This window comes from Drosophila miranda, chromosome XR (assembly GCF_003369915.1).
Source record: "Drosophila miranda strain MSH22 chromosome XR, D.miranda_PacBio2.1, whole genome shotgun sequence".
Classification (NCBI taxonomy): Eukaryota; Metazoa; Arthropoda; class Insecta; order Diptera; family Drosophilidae; genus Drosophila; species Drosophila miranda.
In genome coordinates, this window is record NC_046674.1 from 31,362,171 (window position 1) to 31,381,931 (window position 19,761).

Here is a 19,761-nt window from a genome sequence, read left to right on the forward strand (position 1 = left end):
CCGCACGTGCCCTGGAAAAAAAAGGAAACAAAATTGGTGATCGTGGAGACGACGATCCCACCAAGACATCAGCGGCAGCGGCGGACATCGGCAGCAGCATCCCGGTACTGGCCAGGCCGGAAAACTGTTGCGAGAACCGTCAGCGGAGCACCGGCACCAAGGAACCGCCAGCGGAGCACCGACTGGAGACACGTTTCTGTCCCCACACACCAACCGACCCCCGGGGAAAGAATCCGGACTTCAAAGCAGAAATACACCCACACGAATCAATATCACACAGCTTCATCCACCCACATCACACACAACCCACGCATGTATACCCTCATTCATAACACATCACATAACATCACCACATTTCACACATCTACACCCGTCCGACCCACAATTAAACAAAATATCACGATCATACAAAAAAACACCACGATTAAACGTAAACATCAGCAAGCATCAGGAAGCAACAACCTCTATCAGAGGGGGCTGCCAGTTCGGCCGAAATAGGGTTTATTTTTTTTGTTAGTATTTTTGCGTTAGTATTTGTTTCTTTTATATAAACCTAGATTATTAATTAATAATGTTCAAGAAGATAAAAAGGAAAATATAATGGATATAAAAAGAAAATTTGAAAAGAGTCATGAGTGAATAGAAAACGGTACTTGTGTGGGTCGAGAGCGAGAAGTAGAGCGGGACCCTGAATATGAAAAGGGAGCGAATTCAAAAGGTGGCGCTCATGGAAGGGTGGGACCCTGCTAGGGATAACGAAACCAACTATCCCCGCTGACGAAAGTGCCAACGAGGACAAGTCTGTCCTATAAATTAGATTTGTTTTTTTTGTATGTTTTTTGTTTGTTTTTGTTTTGTTCAATCCGTCCCCTGGCTTATCGGGTCGGAAACACCCCTGACTTCCCCGTGAGCTAGCTGGGAACGATAGGCCAGGGTGGCAAAGAGGCAATTTTCAAAGGTATATTTAAGAACAAAGGGAATAGAAAGCCAATAAAAGCTAGTGTTAAAAATAATAAGCCAGTCAAGTAGAAAATTGATTCATTAGTCGTATAAAATTATGTGGGCAGGGCTGAGAGATCTATATAGCTGGTAATATTCGACGGAATATCAGAAACGAGGAATATGTATAACAGAACTTTAATTCGTTAGTATATTTACGGTATATTTATAAAATGAGACGGTATATTTTGGTATATTTCTGATGGTCAGACGGGGTATATTTTATCGATAAATCCAACACTGATTCGAAGCTTTGCGTAAATTAAAAATTAACAAATTAACAACAAGCCAACAGATATAAATCTATACCATTTAGATTCCGTAGTGAAGACTTCACTTCACAATGGCAGCAGACAAGACGCCCCCAATAACCGCAGGATGGAAAAAGGCAAAGCACCGCCTGCCGAAGCGGCGATTAAATGACTTGCACCAGTGCAAGGCTTCCCTCGGCTCGCACCGCCATTGGGGCCACAGCCGTGTGCGTCGCTTGATTGCCGACGATAAGTATGATGCGCAGCAGTCTCCACCCAATCATACGTGGATGTTTCAGTCCTGCTGGTGCATCGTGCTGCTCGCGCTAGGGGTTTTGATTTGCGGCCTTAGCTGCTACTATGACGGAGAGAATGTGAGCAATTTTATGCTCAACTACAGCAAACAGTACCAGGCCATCATCCACAACAAGCAAAACTATTGTGATCATACTTTGTCGCTAAACGAAATGTTTGGCCATATTCGCCGGCATGTGCTAAACCAAGAAACTGCTCTCGACCAGCTGGAGGAGTCTTTGAGGAAGCCACAGTTTCAGTCAATTTCCCTGCTGGGATCTTCGGGCGTGGGCAAGAGTTTGACGGCTCGTCTGCTCCGGGAGCTGTTCCCCTGGCCGGAAAATGTACACGCTTTGACCAAGAGCGATGTCTCGGACTTGGTCAGAATGAATTCGGTGCTCACCAAATTGGACTTCTGTGGTCGCAATCTCATTCTGGTCGACAACATGAACAGCACGGATCAAGAGATTGTGCAAAGGGTCAACGACCTAGTCAGCAGCTTTGGCGACATCGCCGGAAGCAAAAATACTCACAAAGTAAACCTCAAACGCTTGTCCATCGTGTACATTTTCAATATCAATCGCTTTCTTGGCGAAACTTCTGTTGAGCATTTCGCCACCGTGCTGCAGTTGCCCCACAATCAAGTTATTCAATTTGACACGCTCGAGCCGCAGCATTTGGAGAGTTGCATTCGACATGAGGCGGACCTGGAGAATCTGCATCTGGATCAGAAGTATGTAGAGTCCATGATCAATACCACAGATTTTAAGATGTCTGGATGCAAGACACTCCGCGCAAAGGTCCTAATCTACGGACAACCCAAATCGAATTACCAAAAAGACTGATAAAATCACAAAAAATGTTGAAGTTCCTAAACATAGTGATATTGAGATTCCACGTAAGCATATGTATTCCTAGCACAAAAAATCGACAATCCTGTACAACTTCCGAGTTAAGTGTAATTAAAAATATATGTGTACATAAGAATATAGTCCTAACAATGTTAATTCCATAATAGTGAGGTTAGGTTAGGTTAAGGCGGTAGCCGGGGATGGGGAGGATGAAACACACACACACAGCCACCACCACCTCCAAACCGGGTCACATAAGAGGCCCATTGTGTTGCCGTACGGGCGCGTACCCCTTCTCATTGCCTAAACCGTGACAGCAAGCTACTGCAGGATAAGGGAAGTTCCATCCGGAGGCTTGGATGTATTTGGACAAGGTCCCTGGTTTGATTTGAGACAGGTCCGAAATGTCCGTGAGGAAGGGGGCCCCGAGAAGCCGCAGACGACGGTTTCCAAGGGCCAGGCAACGGCAGAAAAAGTGAACTTACTGCCATCACCTATTTGCACTTTGCTCGAACAATTCGTGCGTGAGAAGCCTGCACGTGAGTGATCGTAGTACCCTCGTCGGCAGCGTCGTTCCCCTCGATGTCCCTGTGACCGGGGACCCATATAAGGAAGAGATCTAACTGCTCTGCGATCTCATGCAGAGACCTCCGGCCGATATTGAGCACAAGTTTTTAATGGCTGCTTGGCTGTCCGAGAAGACGCGCACAATGTGCGTGTCTAGAAGTAGTTTGGAGACAATAGAAATGGCCTCCTTGATGGCCACAACCTCCGCTGGGAACACACTACAGTGGTCCGGGAGCCTGATGTTTAGCTCGCTACAGAAAACTCGGCCTCCCAAGCGGCCGTCTAACTTTGAGCCATCAGTGTTGAAGTGGACCGCACTTACAGGTCCTGGTTCGCCCATCTCCCAGTCCTCCCTAGGTGGGATTGATACCTGGAAAGGCGTCTAGAGGTGATAAAATAATCAGTTCTCTCCCGTAACTGCGAGAATCTCGTCAGGATTCCCGAGTGCCCAACCGTGGACGCTTTCCACAGTTTGACTTCTCTCTTTCTAAGAGCGGAAAGTGTAGCTACCTTCTTTCCCATGAGATCTACTGGAAGGAGGTCCAGCACGGACGCCAGTTATGCATAGCTCTGCCATGCGTTGAACTCTACTGAGTCTGTTGAGACAAGTTCGTATTACTTCATATATTCGATCTTTTAAGGACTTGTCATAATTTTGTAAAATATTGATCGATATAATTTCCCAGGCTGATTTAATGCCGTCAATTAGGGTCTCAGGGTCCCCAAACGTTTTCTATATTATTTATTATTTCTATTTATTTTGTTTAGTTTTGACATTATGATTTCGTGAAGTAACTTTAAATATATTTGATGAGTTATTTTTTAAATCTCTTATTGTAATTCGTCACAGTACATCTGCCACGAAATTTTCTTTGCTCTTTAGGTACTCTACAGTAAAATTATATTCCTCTAATTCCAATCTCATTCTGGTTAGTTTAGAGCTTAGGTTAACCATTGGAAAAAGGTAAGTTAGTGGTCAGTTTTAACTAAGAAATAAATACATATATGGTTGAACATGTCTAATAGCCCAATGAATAGCTTCTAGTTTTTGCTCAGTTGTACTCGTATTAATTTCAGCTTTCGAAAATGATCGGGATGCGTTTGTAACTAGATGCTGGAGTCCGTTTTGAGTTTGAGTGAAAGATGCTCAACACGCTTGCTTGCTTGCATCATTATTATTCTTTGCTGAAAGTATAATAATAGAGTATTAATTAGCTATTAATTAATCTTTTAGATGTTGGAATGCATTTGGCATTAAGCTGGCCATTCGAAGGGAACATTCTTTTTACATAATCGTGTTATGTGCCGTAAATAGTTGCAGTATGCAATAGTTGTAGAATGCAACGAAGCATCTACCGCTGTTCGCATCGGCTGGGACTGGATGAACAATTAACATTTTTGGGGTGTTTGAGATTTAAGATTTTATTTCCTAAACGTGTCAAAAACGTTTGTATGGTTTTCAAACATTTGTTTTTCAGAAAAACCGATTAAAACTAAATCGTCTAAAAAAAAACGAGAAATTAATTCTAAACGGGAAAAATATTTTTCTCTTCCTAGTTGATCGAGTATATCGTCTATCCGAGGGAGCAGAAATTTATCTGACAGCAATTCGTTATTTATTTGGCGGTAGTCCATTACTAATCTGTTTATATGAATCTGGCAGAGGCTTTTTCGGAACTAATAAAAGTGGGCTCTTGTTTGTTGACACAGATAGTTCTGGGACTAAATTTCTTCTATATGGTTGTGAGTATTTCTGTTGTTATAACTGATACCCAAAAAGAGTATAGGGGTATATTCGATTTGTGCGGAAAATGGATGTGTGTAACCGCCAGATGGAAGCGTTTCCGACCCCATAAGGTATAAATATTCTTGATCAGCATCAATAGCCAAGTCGATAGAGCCATGTCTGTCTGTCTGCCCGTCCGTCCGTCCGTCTTGTAGACGGCAGAATCTGAACCATATCGTATCATTATTATAGCTGGAATAAAGAAAACAATTTCATTGTTTCTCGCTCTGTCTCTCTCTAACACATACGTTTCGAGATCGGCTTTGACTTTCGCTAAAAGTTAGCGCATAGATCTCAGAGACAATAAGAGCTAGAGCAACGAAATGTTGTATCCAGACTCCTGTGATATCACACTGAATCAAGTTTGCATTTTATTGAACTTTGCAATTTTCAAAAGCTGATAAGTGAACCTCAATCGGATTCAAATTAAGTATTCAAGTTATATTTTTTGAGGTTTGGTCAAACGGATGCACCTTAGCCGTTTATCCAAATTTTTTTTACAAACGATACCTTAAACGACACCAAATTAATTTACATATACAAGAAAAATATAAAACCTCAAGAAAAATTTTTCCGAGTTTTCCTGGGTTTTTGAAATCAAAATTTAGAAGAAAACGAGGGGGAACGTTGTGAGTTGCTGCGGACACCGCAACTCTACGGTTATACCCGATACTAAGTCAGTATGGCTCTCCTCCGGCAGACGCCGCTAATATTAAACGACACGACAAAGAGTGCGTGCGAGAGAGACAGAAAATCAGTCTGAGCGTGACGTCGGGCGCTGCGTAGCCACTGCAAATTGATTTCTTACTTATGGCTACAAAAATGATCCGATCTGATCCAGATTCAGCAATCAGATAGATATGGTCATTATCTATGATTCTGCGTTTTTAGTTTTCTCTAATGTGCAATATTGTGGATGCAACAGATTTTCGTCCTTTGTGTGGGCGGAAAGGGGTGGGGCAAAATTTTGAGATACACGTTTTATAGTAAGATCTAACAGGAGTGCGGATACTAAATTTGGTTACTCTAGCCTTAATAGTCTCTGAGATTTTTGAATATCCCCAGATTTTCGTCCTTTGCGGGGGCGGAAGGGGGTGTGGCGAAATTTTGAAACAAACTCGTCTCGGTCCGATATATTAGGAGTGTGGATACCAAATTTGGTTGCTCTAGCTTTTGTAAACTCTGAGATCTAGGCGCTAATGTTTTACTCTAAGCAAAGCCGCCTATGCTACGTGTGTGTTAGAGAGAGACAGGGCGAGAAAAAATGAAATTGTTTTCTTGATGCTGGCTATAATAATAATACGATCCAATTCAGATTCCGCAGTCTTAAAGAAATGGTCATTCTCTACAATTCTACGTTTCTGGTTTTCTCATATCTTTAAAATTGTGGATGCCACAGATTTTCGTCCTTTGTGGGGGCGGAAGTGGGCGGGGCGAAGTTTTGAAATATTTTTGTAGCAGTGACATATCACAGAAGTCTGGATCCAAAACATCGTTGCTCTCGCTCTTATAGTCTTTGAGCACTAGGCGCTGAAGGGGACGGACAGACGGACAGACGGACAGACGGACGGACGGACGGACGGACAGACGGACAGACGGACAGACAGACATGGCTCAATCGACTCGGCTATTGATGCTGATCAAGAATATATATACTTTATGGGGTCGGAAACGATTCCTTCTGGACGTTACACACATCCACTTTTACCACAAATCTAATTTACCCCAATACTCATTTTGAGTATCGGGTATAAAAATACCGAAAAAATGATCAGTTCGTGGTAAATTCATTACTCAATAAAATGTAACTTTTTTTTCCATTGTGAAGCAAACCGACTTTTTTTATAAATTTAAAAATTTGTCATAGTATTTTTGTATGGCTTAATTTTTATTTCTTTTAAGTCTGGTATTTTTTACTGCTTTTTTCAGAGGCAGTGCTTCTATTTCTCACATAGTATCTGACATCTGATGGTATTGAACTTCGCAATTCTTCAAAGCTCACAAATGCTGCTATATATCTTACCCGAATACTTTGTAGCTTAAGCTTATGGTCTAGAAAATATTCAGCTTTCAATTTTAAAATTAAACATTTTTGGTGGTATTTATACCCGATACTCAAAATGAGTATTAGGGTATATTAGATTTGTGGTAAAAGTGGATGTGTGTAACGTCCAGAAGGAATCGTTTCCGACCCCATAAAGTATATATATTCTTGATCAGCATCAATAGCCGAGTCGATTGAGCCCTGTCTGTCTGTCCGTCCGTCCATCTGTCCGTCCGTCCATCTGTCCGTCTGTCCGTCCCCTTCAGCGCCTAGTGCTCAAAGACTATAAGAGCTAGAGCAACGATGTTTTGGATCCAGACTTCTGTGATATGTCACTGCTCCAAAAATATTTCAAAACTTCGCCCCGCCCACTTCCGCCCCCACAAAGGACGAAAATCTGTGGCATCCACAATTTTAAAGATATGAGAAAACCAAAAACGTAGAATTGTAGAGAATGACCATATCTTTAAGACTGCGGAATCTGAATTGGATCGTATTATTATTATAGCCAGCATCAAGAAAACAATTTCATTTTTTCTCGCCCTGTCTCTCTCTAACACACACGTAGCATAGGCGGCTTTGCTTAGAGTAAAACATTTGCGCCTAGATCTCAGAGACTACAAAAGCTAGAGCAACCAAATTTGGTATCCACACTCCTTATATATCGGACCGAGACGAGTTTGTTTCAAAATTTCGCCACACCCCCTTCCGCCCCCGCAAAGGACGAAAATCTGGGGGTATTCAAAAATCTCAGAGACTATTAAGGCTAGAGTAACCAAATTTGGTATCCGCACTCCTGTTAGATCTTACTATAAAACGTGTATCTCAAAGTTTCGCCCCACCCCCTTCCGCCCACACAAAGGACGAAAATCTGTTGCATCCACAATATTGTACATTCGAGAAAACTAAAAACGCAGAATCATAGATAATGACCATATCTATCAGATTGCTGAATCTGGATCAGATCAGATCATTTTTATAGCCAATAGGAACAAATCAATTTGCAGTGGCTACGCAGCGCCCGACGTCACGCTCAGACTGATTTTCTGTCTCTCTCGCACGCACTCTTTGTCGTGTCGTTTAATATTAGCGGCGTCTGCCGGAGGAGAGCCATACTGACTTAGTATCGGGTATAACCGTAGAGTTGCGGTGTCCGCAGCAACTCACAACGTTCCCCCTCGTTTTTTTACTAATCACCTGGTTTCTATTTAAAAGCAATTGAAACGGATAACTCAAACCAATCGCTTAAATGTCTTTACAAAGCAGACTCGTTTTGCTGCATTTGTGGAGAGTACATGATACCCGACGAAGAAAAATTAATTTCAGATGCAAATTTGCGGGAAAAGTATGAAGAAACTTTTAATGTAAAGCCCAAAAGCTTTCTTGAAGTGTGGGCACCCAGCTGTGTTTGCAAATTATGTAATACGGAAAGTAAGTTACCCTAATCCACAAGCTATTAAGTTTATAAAAAATACTTAACATAATTTTTTTTTTAAATATACAATTTTAGTTTGGTAGTCCTTTGCTGTGGAGAAAACCAGATATTTACGGCTCCAAATGTTTAAGTCTTTTCCGGGCGCGTCATTTGGCTCACGCACAATTTTAACCGATGACACGATATTTTCGGACTATTTAAGCCACTGTGTGAGGCTTACAATGCTAAACAATGGAAATAGAAGCCGTCTCTTTCCATCGCCCAAACAATCACTAAATTGTTTGAAAATATAAAATATAAAGAACACCAGTGGAGAGTTGCGTAGGACCTAAAAGTCTTAGCCATGTTATCTGAATTGCAAGGAGGATATACAAAATACTGCTGCATCCTATGGTTTTCTTGACTTATAAGTAGGTTGAAGCCGTAGAAGGTTGGCCGAACAGTATTTTGAGGAGAAAAATGCGGAAATTTTGGATTTGATCAAACGGCTGCTTCTTAGCCATTTATCTATATATTTTTACAAACGATAGCTTAAACGACGCCGAACCTATACCACAAAAATACAAAACCCCAAGGAACAAATTTATTTCGACTTTTCCGAGCTTTCAAAATCAAAATTTAATACGATTAAAAATTTGAATGTTTTATATTTCTGATACGATAAGCTTAAGCACAAAGTCTTTGGGTAAGATCTATAGATGCATTTCACAGCGTTGTAGAATTGCAAAGTTCAATCAAATCAGAAGTCAGATACTTAAGTTATGTGAAAAAAGAAGCACTACCTTAGAGTTTTGAATCGATACAAATAAAATAACCAACTCCCCATTTCAATGGTCTGATTTTCTTGGAATATTACCCCAATATTACGCCGATTTTACCCAAAGCATGACCTTATAAAAAAACTTATATAAACTCCCTTATCTGCCGATATATGATACTTTTAATTGAAAAATGTACGTCGTAAATTCTTCATGTGTAGACCACAAACTAAAATCATTTATCCTGAACATATTTAATTGAGCTATAATAAATAGGATTTTTTAATGTACTGTTCTGAAACAAAATGAATATCTCATAAATACTTGTACGTGTCATAGAGACAGAAAACTTTCTTGTTACATTAACAATAAAATAATCTATAATGTACAAATTATTTCATCAAAATCGATAAGTTGATAAGCGACTTTGTTGACTGCATATTGCTATATTCTAAACACATTTGAAGGACTTGTAAATGAAAATGTAATCTACAACAAATGAAATTCTCGTCAGAAGCCCCAAAAATGTTTACATATTTAGCTAAGAAGTGGTGTACATACATTTGTACCTACATATTTATGTATGTAGAACCTTCAAAAAATATGTTTATTGTGAACTTAATGTTTATTTGAACGTACACGAAGCTGCACTATTAGATATGTAAGTCCGAACCAGCTGAATCTTCGCACGAAAGCTCAGATCAATGGCATTTCCAGGTGAATTAAAGGAGGCACTTACATATTTAATTACATATGTACATACATACATATACAATACGTCCTTTTTAATGCTGCGCTCCTTATACGCTCTCCTGTTCTTCGCCATTGATAGTATGGCCCATTAGGTTAGGTTACTTTAAAGTAGTAGCTAGGGAAAGGGAAGACCGTCCCACCAGCTCACTTGGACTTATTTAAGGTCCGGGATTGATACCTGGAAAGGCGTCGAGAGGTGATCCCTGGGGATACAATAATCTGTCCTCTGGTAATTGTGGGAGTCTTGTCAAGATTCCCGAGTGCCCGACCGGGGATGTTTTCCACAAGTTGGCTTCCTTATTTTCAGAGCGGACAGTGTTACCACCTTCTTCCCCATGAGATGTACGAAAAAGTGGTCCAGAACGGTGCTTCATATGGTTCAACCATACGTTAAACTCGACTGAGCTTGTGAAGAAAGTGTTTCCTGCCCAGAGCTGGCCACCACTACTACTCTGTAGAGCATAATTGGTCGTATGATGGCAGTGTAGATCCACCGAACTATATACGGTCATTCCCCATTTTAGTCCGATGGTTTTTCTGCAGGTATATAGTCCTCTGTGGCTTTCTTTACCCTATCCTTTAAGCTCAACTTAGAGCCAAGCCAGGCCAAGATATTTGGCATCGCTGCTTAATTCATTTCCCCGCCAAGTTTTGGGGGAGTCAGTGTCGGAATGTTTTACTTCCTAGTGAAGAGCACCAGTTCTTTTTTAGACGCCTTAACACCTACGACTCGTAACGACTCGTCAAGACTGGTTGGCTTTCTTCAGGCAGCCCAGGGTGGGTGTTGTCGGAAAGAGAACTCAGCGCAGGCGCGAAACTTCCGAGTTGCTCTCGATTTCGCTGCAGAGCTGACGTCCTGTGTTCTTTGTTTTAGGCTGTCCAGTTCTATTCTACATTCAGAGCTTTAGCTCTGTTGAAGAATTTCGCGAGACTTTACTGAGATCGATGGATTCGGAGTCGACCATTCAGGATTCTTTCAACCTCTGGCTTTACTAGACGAGCAGGGTTTATCGAGCGTCTTCCTGCAGGCGTCGGTAAATTTTTTAACGAGACGTATTGTGGCCTTCCGTGAAATTTCCTTCTTAGAAAAGGGACTCAGGGCGAACTTGGCCAAGGTGATTTGAATACTGAGTCTAGTTTGTCCGCCTGAGATTCCGAAATTGAACTACGGATAAAAAGAATACAGTTTCCACGTACCTGTGGTCTAAAAAGGAGTGTTCTTCAAGGATCCTCCAGGATACTAGATCGTAAATCGTGTAAATCGTGAGAGGCAAGTGTGAGGTCCAGGACTGTCTTACGATTTTTAATAACAAAGGGTGGATAATTTCTTCGGCTTAATATAACCATGTCTTCATCACTCCGTTCATTAGTGCCCCATTGCCTCAGCTTGATCCCTTGAGTAGACGATAGAAATACTGGATCGTTTTGAGCAGGATGAAGACCCCGCATCTTCTCTCCTGGTATTCTGAGACAGATATCGTGATATCGCTCTGCTTGGTAGCCACCCCAGTCCCCGGTTCGCCCTTGGAGCCTCCGGACATGGATTGGCCCGATCGGCTATTCGGATCCATCCTCGCAGCGCCTGCTGCCTCGGGACCCCTGTATCCTGGCCCATTAATGCGTTAAACTATAGTAGAGCTTATTTTGGCACGGTAGAATTCTTAAAAAGATCTTATAAATCTCTTTTCAAGGCTGTAATATGTAATAATCTTATCTGAAATCACATATCCCGTTCGCAAGTAGAGGTCTTCCGCTCAGGACTACATCCGGCTCTGGCTCAAACTTCGGCTGTACGGTGATCAGTTAATCAGTCAGGGCAAACAAGTTTATATAAATATGTAAAACGTTACATATTTATATGGTTATCTGTATGTGTACATATAATGATATTAATAACTATTTAGATTCTTAAGATTCTTAGCTGTGTAGGTACATACCTAATTTTATGATCGCAGGGATATCCAAAGGTCACCGAAAAATTATAACAGCCAGAACCAGAACACCCATCCAGGGAATCTTGCCACGCGCTGCGGCTCTTACTGGTATTGAGGCTGTTACCTCGTTGGCGTTTATGGCCCAGCGAATTCTGTTCTCCCATCGTGAAGAGGTTCCCACTGTTATCGGACGTCGTGTGTCGACCCGATTTAATGTTTTATAGTCACCATGGCCTACAAAAAAGCCACAACCAACAAAGCAGTGACAAACATCCAGTCAGTTGTCCAGGGTCAAGTGCGTAGTCATTGCCGCTGTCCCACAGGCGTACACGACTCACGCGTGATATACGGGTATTTGTTGCATTGAGGCCCGAGCTCAGCCTGCTTCCGGGCGAGGGGCGAGTGACTTCGCTGACCTCACTGACGTCTACGTAGCGTGAATGTTGATGTTCTTTTGCTTACACCCTGTTCTCGTAGAGCACAAGCTTACTCCCAAGTTGAATTCGAATAGGTGGAGCTAGAGGCTCTAAAATAAAACTAAAATTCAAATTAAAATACTACTGTTTTTAAGTACCAATGATAAGTTTTGAAAATAGCTCTACAAATAACGAACTGCAAAAATCATACAGAAACTCCACACTTAATAAACATATTTGGTCGCAATGCATACATATCGGACCTAATTACAATATGTACAATAATAATATTATAATCCGGAAGAAAGGACGCTTTTTTAGCCGTTATTGCGATTTCTTTTATTTAGTCATGCCAATCCATGCACGTCTTTTAGCCAAAATCCAAATATGTACCTCCATTAATCAAAATCCATTAAATTCTGTGATATCCACCTATTAACGATTGAACAAAATTTGTATTTGTATCTAAAAGCATCTACATACAAATATGTGACAATTAAAAAATGTACAAGTTAATTTGGCAATTAGTTAACAATACGAATGACGATAGATAATTGCCCTTCAATTAGCCCACGGATATATAAAATGTGGCAACCGTAGCAGGTCTGCGAGTATGTACTTCGCAATGGAGCAACTGCCGCAAGTTAAGTGGTACATTTCGCTGCTGGTGATCCTACGTATTGCAATCTGCATAGTGAGTTGAAACATTTTACTGTCTGTCCGTTAATCGTCGGTTTCTGTGTAAGTGGTCTTTGCAGCATAGTACAGATTCCGTAGCAAATGCCTTAACCACTATCGGATCATTGTATTACACCGAATGAGATAAACCGAATTCGAGTAAATTTTAGAGTACTATATTAAATACATATATAGCTACAAGGGTATTTAACGCTTCCAACTTCGAATCGTACCATTCCTTAGTGTCATAGCTAAGTACAATCTTTCTACCCATGGCAAATTAATCGTTACCCTTCTAGTCAGTCAACTATGAGATCATTGGTGATGAAAAAACAATGGCCATCGAATGTAATGGCATGGAAAATGAGGGTAATATTCAAGTTAGGCAGATTTTGGACATAAGTGACGTCCACTTTGTGATAGCCGATGATCTGGAGACCCTGTACTACAGTGGCGATATCAAGGTGCTAATGGATATACCCCATACCCCGATCACTCTTCAGTTGGATGTTTTTCGCTGGGTGCGAAGCGAGTGGCTACCCATACCTTTATCGATAAAACGGGACGACTTCTGTCAGGCGCTCCTGGATCCGTGGGAGTTGTGGCATCCTGTGGTCAGGGAAATCCCTAAAAGTCAGCTGAAATGTCCTCCAAATAAGTCAGTAAGCGACAAGAATCCTTGAGAGCCTGTAAAAGATTATGATGATATCTAACCCTAATCATTCCGATCGGCAGCACGTCTACTCACTCAGAAATATCAGCAACCATTTGTTCGTGAACAATATGCAGTCTGTGGACATTGTCGGCGATCTCAAGGCGGTGGTCCACTTGAGCACGGATCAGTACAAGACCTGTATGGTGGTCTTTGTCAAGGTGTATGCGAATTGATAACCGTGACAAGATATCTGGCTGCTTCTTTTATGGCTTGATCTGCCAGTTGCTCTACTCTGTTTGCTCAGCTTCAATGGCGCGTTCTCCGTTTATGATTCTAACTAAATGATTTGTAAATAAAACAAAATATTTCATATTCATGCACTCGAAAAAATGCCAGAAATGATTACCTTTTATTATTCTTTTTTTTTCTTTTTTGTTTTGTTATACTTCCCCCTTGTTGGTGATAAGCCATAACTGAAATGGGAACTTAGCCCAGTAATCCCCTTGTAGTATTTGCCAGAAGCTCAAATGCGGCGCCATGCACAGCCACATGGACTGAACTCATTCTCAGCAGCGCGTGATGGGGCGTACGTATCCACTGCTGACTGCCCCGTGTTTCCCCAACTGCACCATGAACTGCGGCAATTTACGATGTGTGTATATGCGGGTTCACTGCTTCTTTCACACGAATTATCTATTTATTTACTTTGGTTTTCTTTTGCACGTGGTCTGCCAGGGAGTCCATTTGTCATGTGGAGCAGTTTTCGATTCAATAAACTATCGAAATAATCTGAAGGGTTTCATAATTAAATTCGAATATTTGGTGGTGATGAACTAAGGCTAAGCGCCTGTTTAAACATATGTGTTTTAATTAATAAATATCACGGCATAGGATGACTGAGAATGAAAATGCTCCAATGAACTTAAACAACAATAATAAATAGATCATGAAAATGTTATTGTTATCAAAGATTTTGGTAGAACGGGCAAAGCAGACCGCCCATTTCTATATATTCTTCTTCCACTTGGGAGAAGACACAACGGTTATGCGGGAAACAGAGAGAGCGAGCCCTAGTTATGTTATAATTCTTGCAATCTTTCCGAATAAAGAAACAAATTTCTCTCTCTATACACCATCGAACTACCAGCTGGCGGTCATATCTCGAGAGAGTGTATGGGAAAGTGAGATAGAGAATAGTCCCTGAGAACCTGGCGCCAACCAAAACGGACGGATGGACATGGCTATATCGCTCGGAAATAATTCTCGAACGAGTACATACGGTTATGTATTAGAAAAAGTGCACATATTGTAAATTTTCCAAATTATTGTAAGTTTTTCACTTAACAGCTCTCAACACCTATTTTTTCCGCTTGTTTGAGATGTTTTATGGGCTATATTAATTTCTCTGTGCTACCTGTTTATTTGCTCGGGATTGTGTCATGATAAACAAACGATTAGCTGACGAAAGATCAGTCATACAAACAAAACATTTCGAGCCCGCACTAGACTTGTCATGTAACAGATACATTAAAATGCATTTCTTTATTTGACTTATTCAATATGACTTTGAGTAATTTATGTGCCTCCTTAAGAACTTTTTAAGACGTAGAATACATAGGTATAAATAAGGGTATTCAAAGTGGGTTGGTAAAGAGCAACATTTTGGCAAACACTAAAAGTTATCATTTGTCACACAAAATCTATTATCATTCATTAAACTTTGTTAAAAAGGAATTGATCAGAGAATATTAAACTATGGATCCAATACGTTTAGTTAATTTCTTAGATCAGTCAATCATAACGTACAATAGGCTTTTGCTTGGACTTATTCTACGAGTATATTAAACTCCCGAATTCCACTGTTCAAATGCAATTTCTGATAGAATGGCAAATGAGAATCGATATAAAATGCATCAATAACAATATGTATAATAATGGTCACAGCTCATGAGAGCCGATCGAATGAGCTTATATAAGTATGTTAATCTTATACATATCCACATGCTCGTATGTACATACAGATGTATATTAGTTATCAGGCCGAAAGCGCTTTAAACTGGTAATGACTTGTTACTGTCGGATTTGAGGCTGAATCTGTAGTAGACTCCGCTTCAGAGAAAGAGGGGTGGGGGTGCTGCAGCAGGCAGGATCGTATTGTTCGATGTCGCGAAGAGGAAAACAGTGCTTTCCATGGGTTCCATATCTTGTTAGAAACTTTCAAGAGGAGTAGCAAAATAAATAGACGAACAAACAATCTCTACGGAGTAATATAGTCGTACAAAACGGTAGCAAGTGTAATACGGTAGTACTGTATGCACGTCATTCATATACTATGAATACTTGTACTATGTTATACACGTACAATATATGCATAAGTATGTACAATATTTAGCTCTGCCCTTCCATTCAAATTGCATGAAATAGGCGTTTTTATTTATTGCGTGTATATAGAAGCAAAGAAAAGCGAGGGGGAGCGGTGTAAGTCGCTGCTACGGCCGCGACTCTACATTTGTACCCGATAATCAGTCAGTATGGCTCCCCTCCGGCAGAGGGCGCACACGTTCAGCACGAAGAGTGTGTTAGAGAGAGACAGAAAATAAGTAAGCTTTGTAAGTAAGTAGTGTGCTAGATATGGTCGTTCTCTACGATTTTGCGTGTTTTTTTCTCGTATCTTCAAAATTGTCGATGCCACAGATTTTCTTTCTTTGTGGGGCGGAGAGAGGCGTGGCAGAATTTTGAAAGAAATTTGATTAAGTGTGTTATCACAAAAGTCTGGATAAAAAATTTCGTTGCTGTTGCTCAGACAGACGGACGGACAGACATGGCTCTATAGACTCGGCTATTGATGCTGATCAAGCATATTTATACTTCATGGGGTCGGAGACAATTCCTTCTGGGCGTTACACACATCACTTTCCCGCGAAAATCGAATATAGCATTAAATGGCGCGCACGAATAATCATTTGTAGCCGCTGTAGATACAGATATTGTTATTAAAATTTCAAATTTAGATCCATTAGTAGCAGGGACCGTAACTGTTATAAGTTTTAAAATAAAAAATTGCAGTCTTACAATTATTTTCCAATAATCAGTTAAAAAACTTTTATTTTTGATTTAAAAAATAAAAGATAAGGAATTACTCATATTTTAAACTTTTCAAATAAAAATCCAATATAATTATTTTTATTTCTATTGAAATACTAAAAAATAAGTGTTATTTCTCATTTTTATTAAAAATATTATTACCAAAAATTGGGATATATAAATTTTTTCTGATACCGATAAATTTTGGTGTATTCCATGTTGCCGAAACATATTTCCTTCACATTGATTTATTTGGATAACTTTTGCATTCATAACTCTTATTTGCGATCCCTGATTAGTAGTATCCCCGCCTAGAATAAGAATAAACGACATATCGTAATTTTAATTGTGAGCCATATTTTTATATAATCGGAATAATTATTCGGCCAATTGGAGAAACCATCCACAAGCTCTTTTGAATGAATTTTTTAAGTTATCTACTTGATTTTTTATAATAATCTGCAAAGCTTAACGAATTTTATACATTTTTTAAGTTATGCCTACGAAAAAGGAGCTGAATTAATTCGCTTAACTCAAACTTTTGATTTCTTATTAAAAATTTACGATTTTTATAAAAATCAGTAAATACATAAATATTTTAATTATAGTATTAAGCACTCACTCTAAGATTTCACATCACATAAAATACATACAGTACATAAATACAAAAAAAAAAAATATTATAATATAATAATAATAAATAAAACATGTTTTAACCCAAAACAAAATTGTCTACTTTGGGAGTTGAGCCTATATTATTAATCTTTTGATCTTTACCTTAATGCATTGAACCACAGGAGAAAACGCAGATGCATTAGAAAAACTTTCAAACTAAACAAATCGATTGCATATTGCCATAATTATGAATATGGTATTTCTCCTTTACATGCCAAAATTCGATTTATACTTTGCCTGAAAACAAAATTAAGGAGAATGCAAGAAGATTTTCGTGAGGAATTAGGGTTGTTGGTTGACGAACCCAAACAAGGTTTTGCAAATAGCAAACGATGGCAGCACCTCCAGGAAGCTTTTCAAAATCGTTGATGCAACAGCTCATATTACTGGAATAGACAGTGAAATTATTAAGATGGTTACGGTTAAACTCATTGTTCTGAGATGCAGAGAAAAAATAGATGCCGCCTTTTTTGGCAATTCTTTTGAAAGAACGATGATCATAAGGTGCTTGATCATGGATACACGATATAGACGAATACCAATCTCTGCCTATAGGTACACGAACACCTGAATGTTTTCTCGAAGGTGACAAAACGAAGATTGGTTCAATATGCTGTTAGCTTTCCGGATCACAAAAGTGCAGCATTAAGACTTGAGATAGCCGTTACGGACTCGAAATTAGAGTAAACGAAGGAGAGCGTTGTGAGTCGCTGCTACAGCTGCGACTGTAAATTTATACCAGAGACATAGTCAGTATGGCAGTCAATGTTGAAAAACTGCCCCATTAGTACCTATGAATCCATATGCCCAGACATTTTAATTTTTGCATTTTGCGCTACCTAAATTATGTTTTTGGGTATAAATAAATATGCATGTTAGCCGTTTTACATTTGATCTGTTTTTTTTTACCAGGTTTTGTAACCTGCTTTTTATTATGCCGGAGGGTGGTACATATGTATGTACATATGGTCAAAATCGCGAAAAACATTTTTTTTTTTATTTGGCGGATTCTTGATTATTTACTGCTAATAATGATCCCAATCTGTCATAGAACACTATTTGCGAGGCGTAATCTGTTGGTTGTTTCCAAAATTCATAGTTATTGAATCGCGACGAGTGAAAGTGAATAAAAAGGTGTCGAGTGACAAAAAGGTTTGTAATATTAAATATAAATTATTTTGTACCTGCTCATCCATATTTTCCAGTATAATTAGGTTATTTCAAAGTAAATAAATGAAATATTTGACCGCGATTTTTTGTGTAATGTAATGGTCGCAAATTATTCAAAGTTTTCTATTGCATTAAAAACCACTTACTTTTCTTTAAAAACTTTTAGTCAACTTTTTAAAGAAAACATTAAATCAGCAATATATTTAGTTTTGTCTCTGACGAATGTCAGAGACGAATTCTATTTGTAACGCAACAGTCTTTTTTATCAATTATCAAATTTTAAGGTTAAAGAAAAATTTTATAGAAAACTTTCCACGAGAAAGGTTTTATTTACGGTATTGGCTCAACTACCAAAATGATTGTGAGGAAGCGTATTTTGCCTCGTGACGGCATCATGAAATGTGTCCCAGATTTTGTAGTTAGTTTTGTAATCGTTAAGAAATATAAATTACCGTAGAAAAGGTTACTGATTGTGATTTCTCTGATATAAATAACATTTTTAACGCACCTGAGATGTTTAACAGCGCGAAAATTTTCCATGATATAATGTCCGTGTATCAAATTCAAGTAATTAATGGTGACCACTCCAAGTTTGAACACTTCAAAACAAGGATACAACTTATAATTTTAGTTTTTATTCAATTTAAAATTTATTTTTCATGAAGTTTAATGAGTTTAATATACGTATACAAAAAAAGTTTTATTTTTTTATTTTCATGTTAAACAACATACTAATTGGGAATTTTTGAATGTCTAATTAAAGGAAAATGGAATTAATTAATTAATTTTTTCGCAAGCGAAGATACTACATGAAACGTAACAGGGTAAAATTTTTTTAAATTTTTGTTTCTAAAAAGATTAAAAAAATGTTGTTTTGCAAAAATGAAATTTATTTTTTTAAGTTTAATGCCAAAGCTACAAGATTATTTACCGATCGTTAAAAATAGTCAACCAGAAGAGCACTTTCTCAAAAGTGTCGCGCAACTTGAAAATCTACTTCCAAAATTGTGTAACGTAACAGTCCATTAGATACGTTCATAGCTCTTAAATAGCACGCGTACAGAAAAATGTATTAAAAAAACAGAAAATCTCGCAACAGTTGTCAAATTTTAAATGTAAATAAAACCAAAACGAGGGGGAACGTTGTGAGTTGCTGCGGAGACCGCAACTCTACATTTATACCCGATACTTAGTCAGTATGGCTCTCCTCCGGCAGACGCCGCGAATATTAAACAAAACGACAAAGAGTGTGTGCGAGAGAGACAGAAAATCAGTCTGAGCGTGACGTCGGGCGCTGCTTAGCCAGTGCAAATTAATTTGTTCCTTTTGGCTATAAAAATGATCTGATCTGATCCAGATTCAGCAATCTAATAGATATGGTCATTATCTATGATTGTGCGTTTTTAGTTTT

General features: G+C 39.1%; 2 protein-coding genes across 2 annotated transcripts; both read left to right on the top strand.

Moving 5' to 3' along the window:
* The first annotated feature begins 1,203 nt into the window (after window positions 1-1,203).
* On the top strand, window positions 1,204-2,531 carry LOC108153271. Its single transcript, XM_017283140.2, has 2 exons — window positions 1,204-1,256; window positions 1,316-2,531. The coding sequence occupies exon 2, from the start codon at window positions 1,343-1,345 to the stop codon at window positions 2,387-2,389; it is 1,047 nt and encodes a 348-aa protein (XP_017138629.1). The 5' UTR covers window positions 1,204-1,256; window positions 1,316-1,342; the 3' UTR covers window positions 2,390-2,531.
* Window positions 2,532-12,713: 10,182 nt separating this feature from the next.
* On the top strand, window positions 12,714-13,806 carry LOC108152395. Its single transcript, XM_017281696.2, has 3 exons — window positions 12,714-12,782; window positions 13,066-13,428; window positions 13,502-13,806. Exons 1-3 carry the CDS (start codon window positions 12,714-12,716, stop codon window positions 13,652-13,654), a joined length of 585 nt encoding a protein of 194 aa, XP_017137185.2. The 3' UTR covers window positions 13,655-13,806.
* The last annotated feature ends 5,955 nt before the right edge of the window (window positions 13,807-19,761 follow it).